At 50.0% G+C, this 9,479-nt stretch overlaps 1 protein-coding gene across 3 annotated transcripts; it reads left to right on the forward strand.

The window, feature by feature from the left end:
- Positions 1–8,856, forward strand: bub1ba (BUB1 mitotic checkpoint serine/threonine kinase Ba). 3 transcript variants are annotated; one of them, XM_079753977.1, is made up of 17 exons: positions 1–47; positions 411–561; positions 740–855; positions 1,160–1,280; positions 1,814–2,019; positions 2,348–2,454; positions 2,588–2,685; positions 2,917–3,010; positions 3,430–3,574; positions 3,916–4,182; positions 4,294–4,437; positions 5,324–5,418; positions 5,655–5,813; positions 6,037–6,170; positions 6,357–6,495; positions 8,214–8,329; positions 8,633–8,856. In XM_079753977.1, the coding sequence occupies exons 2-17, from the start codon at positions 413–415 to the stop codon at positions 8,787–8,789; spliced, it is 2,247 nt and encodes a 748-aa protein (XP_079610103.1). In that variant the 5' UTR covers positions 1–47; positions 411–412; the 3' UTR covers positions 8,790–8,856. The 3 variants fall into 3 exon arrangements, with proteins under 3 accessions (XP_079610103.1, XP_079610105.1, XP_079610104.1); XM_079753979.1 differs by having other exon boundaries at positions 1,829–2,019; XM_079753978.1 differs by lacking the exon at positions 1–47 and having other exon boundaries at positions 391–561.
- The last annotated feature ends 623 nt before the right edge of the window (positions 8,857–9,479 follow it).

Consider the following 9,479-nt stretch of genomic DNA (forward strand, 5'->3'; position numbering starts at 1 on the left):
TTTTGAATGTTGTTGAAGGGTGGAAGGAAATCTCTGAAGTAATCAAGGTATTGATAATATCTTGTCTTTACGATATAACGTTACTCTAGTTCACGGGGTTCATATTCAGTACGTCTAAGTTGTCACAACAACTGAGTTGTTGTGTACAACTCACGTTGTATTGTTAGCCGCTTCGGTACCAAACAGCCCTTTTTTTTAAAGAAATGTCATCATGTTTTCAGCACTGCAGACACTTGATCGACCTACATGTAGCCTTTATAACGTTAATCTGCGGATTCTTCTTTCTTTTTGGATTGCCTTGCTGTGATGTTGTTTCCCATTTTGATTTACTTATATTTATTTTAAATTGAGGAAAGCAATTGTGACCGAAACGATTTCCCCCTGGGATTAATAAAGTACTTTGAAACTAGTGATGGCAGAGGCAACGAGAGGACGGCAGCCCTGCAAGGGAATCATCCTTCCTCCTCAAGTCAAATTACAAGCTCCGACTGTGAACGAAGGACCTCCAAACTTCCCGGACGTGTGCGACGCTCTGCAGGCAGAGATCCAGCAGCAGAGGCAGTATGTATCACCCGTCGCCAATGTCGCAAGAACAAAATAACATGAATGGAGACGAACGAACGCATACTTCACCAAAGATCTTTTTCTGTGTTTCCTGCACCTACCTGTGATTGTTCAGTAATTCAAGGCGGGTGTTGGCTGTATTTTGATTGTCCTGACGATGCTTTCAATTTCCCAGTTCTGTCCAGGCGAGGCTGTCAGGTGAAGGTGGGACTGGGGAGGGCAGCTCCCCGCCCAGAATAAACCAGGTGGACCTGCGACCACGCGGCAGGAAGAGGCTAGCTGAGAGCGCAGGTACTGGCTCATAATGTAGTGTTGTTGTCCCATGCTATGAGCAGCTAATGGGCTGCTAATGTAGCTCTGTAGTCCCATGCTATTGGCAGTGACAGGATGTTAACGTAAAGCTACAGTCATATACTATTAACGACTACAGTGAGTGAGCCAATCAAATCAACCACATGTGAAAAAACCTTCTTTGGCCACAGGGATAGTAGGGAGTCTTTATGTATATTTCATTCAATTAGTGCTTTTCTGAGTACTCACACTTTTAAGGGTTTGGTTGTCAATGGATGGGTGCAGTGTTTTATTTCCCCATCAGGCTGTTCTGTGGGGGTGAACCTCCAGCTGCCCAGCATGGCTCCACGGGCCCAGAGCCTCCAACTGCAGGGCCCCGGGGCCCCGCCACCAGAGGACCCCCCCACCAGCAGCAGCCCAGGCGGGTGAGTTTGTGTGTGTGTGTGTGTGTGGGGGGGTGTGGGTGTGTGTGTGTGTGTGTGTGTGTGTGTGTGTGTGTGTGTGTGTGTGTGTGTGTGTGTGTGTGTGTGTGTGTGTGTGGGGGGGGGGGGGGGGGTGTGGGTGTGTTTGTTGGATCACAAGCTCTGTTTAGCTGTAGTGGACCCCACTTGGCTCTGTGAGAAAAGAAACTCGCCAGAACCGATAGCCGACTACTTGAATAACCTGTAACTTCAAGTTTAAACGGCTGTATGTGAAGGGTGTGTTTGGAACTGGGGAATACAAGAATATCCGTGCATCCATGGGTAGCGTTTCCCAAACTTGGGGTCACGACCCCATTTGGTGTTGCCTAAAACGTGGATGCGGTCGCAGAAAAAGCAGCCTAAATAGCGATCGTAGTTGAATAGTAAATCATTGTTGGATTAAAACAAGTCATTTGAATGGTCTCATAAAGTTCTGGAATGAACAGACAAGATGAGGGAGGGCGTTTGAGAAGCGCTGCTCTTTGGTTTCATCACAGAAACGGGACTTGCAGAGACCTTCAGGAGGAGCTGAAGGCCGCCCAGCCGCCCTCCTGTGACGGGGCCTCGGCGAGCATGGAGGAGGAAACCCCGAAGCTGCGCAGCATGTACTGCAAGGAGCTGCTGACCCAGGGCACCGAGGAGTTCTGTTTTGAGGAGCTCCACGCCCAGCGATACGCTCTGGCCCAGCGGCAGGAGGTTGATGGTAACCCTCCCCGCTCAGCGTATTGGTCAGCCCTAACTACAGATTGGTGGAGGCACTTAAAGAGCCAGTGGACCCCGAACCGTTTTTTGTTTTTAAAACGTGTTCATATATCTCATGATCATCAACATAGTAATCTATTCAATTGTGTCACTGTTGTCTCACTGGAATAAGACTTAGTATTGGTATTTGAGAGAAAGAAGTTTTGCATTCCAGCTGAAACAGTGGGAACACTTGCTCTTTAATTAGTAATGTGTTGGATCAGTCTGTACCACAGATTAGTAGTTATAGTGCTAGTAGTGTGGTAATTGCTGTGGTTTGGTTCCTCCAGCGAAGATCAGAAAAATGAATGACCTGGAAGTGAAACTCAAACAGGAGCTGCAGGAGAAGCAGAGAATGCTCCTGTTACGAATGTCCCTGCCTGAGACACCGGAACAGGTATGAACCCGCTCCCCCCCCGATTTACCTAGGGCCTGTTGGGTCTTCTGTGTTAATGCACTGATGGCACTCATTGATGACGACACGGAAAACTATTGCCAGGTTGTTTAACTTCTTGTTGTTCCCCATCAAGGTGGATGAGGCCGGGAACCTTCCAGTGGCCGAGCCATTCCACATCTTCACGGACCCCTCGTCTGGCTCCTCCTCTTCCTCCTCCGCAATGCCCTATAGGTAAGGAACACTTCCACCAGGCAGAAGTATCAAAACTGTCCCAATTCCTTCCCTTACCGACTCTCCCCTAGGCAAATAGACTGTTTCCTTATCATCGAGAGCCTATCCTCAGCAACAGACCCTTTCCTCTACAACCACCCCGGGTCCTTGGAAATCAGACCATTTCTTTAGCCACCCTGTCCTAGGCAGCCAGACCCTCTTCCTAGTAATCAGGCCATGTTGTCTCTGCAGGGCCGGCAGACCCAGCCCCAAGCCACTGAGTGACGACCCTTTCTTGCGCCCGGGAGAGCAGTTGCCCCCTTTAAAGATGGCGCCACGGTCTTCGGTGAGGGTTTCAGTTCCAACGACTATTGTTTTGAACAGTATCACCGATGCATTATTTCTATTTATTTTTTGTACCTGATGGAAGTTTGTTTTCTTTTTGTACTTTGTTAATGCATAATAATTGAAAAATATATTTATTATAATTATTTTTATATACATTGGTAGTCAAGGCGGGACCCTATTGTTGGTAAGGTGGCCGCCTTAACCACACAGTGCTGGGGGAAACACTGGACTGTAGCTAAATAAATGGTATTGCTGTGGTACGACTGTAGCCAAATCACTAGTATTACTATATTCTGACAAACTAAATTGCTTGGGTGCTACTGTAGTGTGACTAGCTACATCTCTATGGTGATACTGTAGCGGAATGACGGTAGATGAGTGTCTAGTGCAACCGAGTCCATTCCCCGTCCTCTCCAGGGCTCTGGAGCGAGGCTTCTGTCCCTGACGGAGGCGGTGGTGGGCACGGTCCAGAACAAGACGCTGTGCTCCAGCCCCGACAACACGCAGGACTTTGCCGGCTCCGCCCACCTGGTGTCCACGCCCTACACCAGGAGAGCACCTGGTACATCCTCCGGCCAATGAAGCCTAGAGTTACTATAGCAACTAGAGTTACTAGTTGATATCACTAGAAAAGAGAGGTAGACGGGAGTTCTGATGCCGATATGCTCTAAAGCAGTGGTTCCCAACCATTGGGCCGCGGACCATTTGCGGCTTTTTTGTGCCCAAGGGGCCTTGCGATCAAGGTTGGGAACCAGTGATTAGGGCCTTGAACTGCTTTGTTTTTAAATGTGGAAAATATGCACTTTATTCAAAAGACAAAATTATCTCACCTGTTTTGATTACCCGTTTATATCATGTTCCTCAATAGAGCACTGATATGATATGTGTGTGTGTGTCTGGTAGACCCCCAGGGAGTGCTGTCTCGGAGGCAGGGTGCTGCGCCCCTTCCCCCCCAGCCCGAGGAGACCACTGCCATAAAGCTGAGTCCCATCAAGGAGGCCAGCCTGGAGGCCCACACCCTGGGGGGCTCGTCCACCCTGGGGGGCTCGTCCACCCTGGGGGGCGCCTCCACCCTGGGGGGCTCGTCCACCCTGGGGGGCGCCTCCACCCTGGGGGGCCTGTCCACCCTGGGGGGCTCGTCCACCGAAGGCCCCAATACCCCGCAGACTGGTACCCACTCTTCATTATACCAGTGCACACACTGGTTTATTAGACTCACTGATGTGGTACATGCACACACACCTGGGGCTCCTGTGTCACCCGGGGGGCTCTGTGTTCCAGGTGAGGGGTCCCTGCCCAGGGACCCCTGCAGCGGGGAGACGAGGCGGCGTCTCCTGGACCAGGCGGAGGTCAGCTCCTTCCCGGGCTACCACACGGTGGAGGCTCCCCTCCCCCCCGTGGACAAGGACACCCACCTCTCCCTCGGTGAGAGGCCTCCTTATCCCCTAGCGACACACCCGTTTCCCCCTAGCGACACACCCGTTTCCCCCTAGCGACACACCCGTTTCCCCCTAGCGACACACCACCGTTTCCCCTTAGCGACACACCCTTTTCCCCTTAGCGACTCCCCTTTGTGACACACCCGTTTCCCCTTAGCGACACACCCGTTTCCCCCTAGCGACACACCCGTTTCCCCCTAGCGACACACCTGTTCCCCCTAGCGACACACCTGTTCCCCCCTAGTGACATACCTGTTCCCCCTAGCGACACACCTGTTCCCCCCTAGTGACACACCTGTTCCCCCTAGCGACACACCTGTTCCACCTAGCGACACACCTATTCCACCTAGCGACACATCTGTTCCCCCTAGCGACACACCTGTTCCCCCTAGCGACACACCTGTTCCCCCTAGCGACACACCTGTTCCCCCTGGCGACACACCTGTTCCCCCTAGCGACACACCTGTTCCCCCCTAGCGACACACCCGTTTCCCCCTAGCGACACACCTGTTCCCCCTAGCGACACACCTGTTCCCCCTAGCGACACACCTGTTCCCCCTAGCGACACACCTGTTCCCCCTAGCGACACACCTGTTCCCCCTAGCGACACACCTGTTCCCCCTAGCGACACATAACCCTTGGCGATATGACCTGGTACCCAAAGCGATACACCTGTACCCCTAGCGACGCAATGGTAATGACCCTAACGACCACACAGCTTGGTGTAGCCCTTTGTAGCCTGTATCTGTAGCCCTAGCATCACGGGCTGTAAATGTATCCCTAGCAACACGGCCTGTATCTGTAGCCCTAGCAACACGGCAAATGTCTGTGGGCCTAGCAACAGCTAACCCCGGCGTGCGCTGTGTGTCCAGGCGGCGCGGAGGTCTCCCTCTACACCAAGGTCCAGGAGGAGGAGGGGTTCTCCCTGTTCGGGGGCTTCAGCCAGAGGAGCCACGTGCTGCTGAAGGTAGCGGAGCCAGCACGCTGCCCTCAGAGGAGGAGGGAGAGGGGGGGTAGATGGGTGGAGATATGGGGAGGTAGGTAGTTAGGTGGGTGGATGGATTGACCGGGACATGGAGGGATAGGATATGTAGATAGACACAGGTGTAACGTTAACGGGTGTTTGTAGCCAGACGGATGGATAGGTAGGTAGGTAGTCGGGCTACAGTGGACGGACATATTGACAGCCCGCTCGGTGTCCAGGTGGAGAGGAGCCTGTTGCCGTGGGATTTCTACGTGCTGTCCCAGCTGCGCAGGAGGCTGTCCCCGGAGGATTCGACCTCCCTGCCGAGTGCACGCTGCTTCCTGTTCCAGGACGCATGCGTCACCCTCTATACAGTCCCCAATTACCAGAAACTGTCTGTGAGTTCCTCTCTACTCCCAGCCCTCTAAACACACTGGTATACTTGTATTTATACTTATACATAATACCATCAGAAGTGACTTGTACAACTGGTACCATTTAGGATTAGCTTTATTGTTGAACACTTGTTCCACCTAATGGAAATTCCATATCAACACATGTATTCCAAGTATGAACCTGGTTCTGACCTCTGACCCTGACCCCTGACCTCTGACCCTGTAGGCGCGGCTGAGGCTGTTACCGCCGGGTTGGGTGTCCACGGAGGTCACTGGCTTGCTCCTCATGATGCGAACCTTCCACTCCTCCTCTCTCCTCCTGGGAGCTCTGCACACGGACTCGCTGCTCATCACCCACAGGTAACACCTTCCCTTCTCCTCCCACCCCACTGCCACACACTCACCCCTCCCCCTTCACCCGTTCTCCCTCCCTGCTCCCCTGCCCCCCCCCCCGACTCTGTACACACTCCATGGCTTGGTTCAGCGTGCGGCTGTGTGTCTCCGGTGGAGCGGACGGATGACCTCTGGTCGTGTTTCCCCCTGCAGCGACTCCCTGGTGTCCGTGGACCTGCTCTCCTCCCTGGACCTGGAGATCCAGACGGACCTGACCTCCGCCGCCCAGGTCCCCGCCGCCCTCGACTACATCCAGCAGGGGCTCCTGAAGGCCACCGACTCCCCGTACCGGGTAGGGGGGGTGTGTGTGTGTGTGTGTGTGTGTGTGTGTGTGTGTGTGTGTGTGTGTGTGTGTGTGTGTGTGTGTGTGTGTGTGTGTGTGTGTGTGTGTGTGTGTGTGTGTGTGTGTGTGTGTGTGTGTGTGTCGGGGTTTCCGTAGGTCCTTAATAAGTCTTAAAAGTCAAAAATCCAATCATCTGAATTGCAGGCCTTAAAATGTCGATTGTGACAGGTCTTAAAAAATGTAATGGATTATGGAACCAATACTCATGCAAACTGTGCACCCCGGTTAGAATTGATTGGAGCACAGCGCACCCAGTGTGTTTCAGAGGCTAGAGGCATCTCCTATACAGTACTACATTAAAGGCACTAGGGCTGTAACGATATGCGTATCGAAACCGAAATCGCGACACTAAAAGCCACGAACCTGTCTCGCTGTGTGAGAAGGCCGAAGCGCGACACGCCCTTCCTAACTCCCATTATCCTGGAGTCCAGATCCAGCCACGTGATATGAGCTGTTAGTGCCAGGGTTTCCGTTGTCCGGTAGTAGAAAAGTTAAATGTCAGACAAAATTGTACCTCTCCGGTCAAATTTTCAGATTGAAATTTACTATTAATCAGTCTGAATAATAGTCTGCTGACACCGCTCCTCTTACCGATGCCGTAAGTCTGCGACGAGACGCCCTCGCTGTGATGACACCGCTCCGTGGATACGGAGGATTTCATTTCTCCACAGCCTGCGAAGTCCTCATATGCGATAAGAACGACATTTATCCAGATTGGGCCAAGCGCACAAAAACAGCCGGTGTGTGATCCCTGTCTCTAGTGTTTTGTGTGCTTTGACCGGCAGTTGGTCTGCTTATAGGTCGGAATGATGCGATCACCAATTATTGACAGGCTGGGTACTTTATTCTACCGGACTCGTTTGTTTCTTCACTAGACACACACACACACGCTACCGCTCGCTCTCCACGCTCGTCAACTCACTCGTTGACGTCAATCACAGACACACACACACACACACACACTGCCATTCTCGCGCACACACATACGCTACTCGTAACACTATGCCTCGTTATTGGGAATCAGACGTTCATGTTTTTTCCCATCTATTTGAAAGTTAGGCTATTAAACATGTTAGATTCTATACGGCCTGATTATGTCATTATTTAAGCTACATAGCCTAATATGAAGCGATAATAGGATATTTGACCGGCACCGATTTTTCTAGGGGGAACGCTGGTTAGTGCTACCAAACTATTCAAATTCCTATTGTTTATTTGACATTAATATTTTCAAATACATAAGCCTAAACCACAAAACTAGTTGCAAGCATCCTCCAACTGCAATCTTTGGTTATTTATTTATTCATTTTGCTATACTTTAATAGTATTCTTTCTGTTCAGTGTTCCAAATGATTTGTTATTAAATGTTACATTAAGTTAATTGTTATATAAGTGTTGTTTAAATAAACTGCTTTTTAAATTTAAAATAATCGTGGGATGTATCGAACCGTGGGTCAAAAATTGTGATACAAACCGAATCGTAGTGTATCGTTACAGCCCTAAAAGGCATCTATAAAGTGGGATTATATCAATCGTTTGTCTTCTTTCTTAAAAGAAAGTAAATTGCCAGTAGGGAGGTGAAGTAGGTCTTCAATTGCATTCATTATGGTCTTAAAAAGGTCTTAAATTTGATGAAAACCGTGTCTGTCTGTGTGTGTTCCCGCCAGGTGGACCTGGTGTGTCTGGCCGAGGCGGTCCACCTCCTGCTCACCAAGAGGAAGATGACGGTGGTGAAGGAGAAGGACGGCTGGATGGTGGAGAAGCTGGGAAGCAACGCCAGCAGGTAGCCTACCTACCTCAGACACAATAAGGAGTTCAGCACCAAGCCCAGACCAGCACTACCGCTGACATCACCTTGAGCAAGGCAGACCGCTCCGATTCTGAACCTTAATGCCGAGTTCAAAGTTCAGACCAGGTCAACTCGTCTCCCGGTTGTGGGGCGTCCAATCAGATTCCAGCTTTGTTAGACCTTGGATTTTGTGAGGCCTACTCTGTGTGATATTAAGTATCTAATGTGTTTGTATATGCAGCGTGTTATATCCTAACCTATCCTCATATGTATTACGTCCACTTCCTGTTCCTCCAGGTTGGGCAGGATGTCGGCGTGGAGGAAGACGTTCCATCTGCTGCTGAACTCGTCCGGACACTCCTCCATCTCAGTACTGTCCCAGCTGCTTGACCTGGTCGCCACCGCTCCTTATTATAGTTACCATGACGATCCGGTGGTTACTATGACGATCTGATGCTGATCTGATTTTTGTTGTTTGTCAAACTTGGTTCATATTTTTGTTGTCGGTTTTTCATGTTTAAATGTATATACTCCCCCGCATTAAAACGTTTACTAACAATAGGGTTTGTCTGCCATGAATCTGTTTCCAGCTTCGAAACACATAAGATTCAAATTGAAAACAAAAAATATATAAAGATGTATATATATTGTAAATATGTATTCAAATATGTAGTTGCTAAAGTAAATGGCAACTTTATTGACAGAAGAGACAATGTAGTAATGGTCTGGACAGGAAGAAGTTTATTAAACAATACCTATAACTGCAATATAGTAGGGTGTAGTTTGTTCTATATCCAGAAGGGTTCAGTGTGTACAGTCTCCAGTAGTGTGTGTGTGTACTTTTACCAGTAGGGTTGTCATAACTAGTGTGTCCAGTAGGGTTCACTGTTCAGTGTCCAATAGGGTGAAGTTTGTACTGCGTTCATCATGGTGTAGTTTGCACTTTATCCATTAGGGTTTTCATATGTAGTGTGTCCAGAAGGCTTTAGCTTGTACCGTCTCCGGCCCTGTGAAGTATGAACTGTATACGAGAGGGGTACCGTATGTACTGAGTCCATTAGGGTGTGGTTTGGATTGTGTCCACCAGGGTTATGGTGTATACTGTGTCCAGTATGAAGAGCTATAACTTCTTGTCAGATCTCTG

Source organism: Pollachius pollachius, assembly GCF_949987615.1.
Source record: "Pollachius pollachius genome assembly, chromosome: 16".
NCBI lineage: Eukaryota > Metazoa > Chordata > Actinopteri > Gadiformes > Gadidae > Pollachius > Pollachius pollachius.

Excerpts from the sequence above, each read along its gene's own strand:
- bub1ba (XM_079753977.1), top strand. The coding sequence starts at position 413 with ATGGCAGAGGCAACGAGAGGACGGCAGCCCTGCAAGGGAATCATCCTT. Across the intron at positions 3,011-3,429 it reads AGATGGCGCCACGGTCTTCG|GGCTCTGGAGCGAGGCTTCT; the intron begins GTGAGGGTTTCA and ends CGTCCTCTCCAG. Across the intron at positions 4,183-4,293 it reads CCCCAATACCCCGCAGACTG|GTGAGGGGTCCCTGCCCAGG; the intron begins GTACCCACTCTT and ends TCTGTGTTCCAG.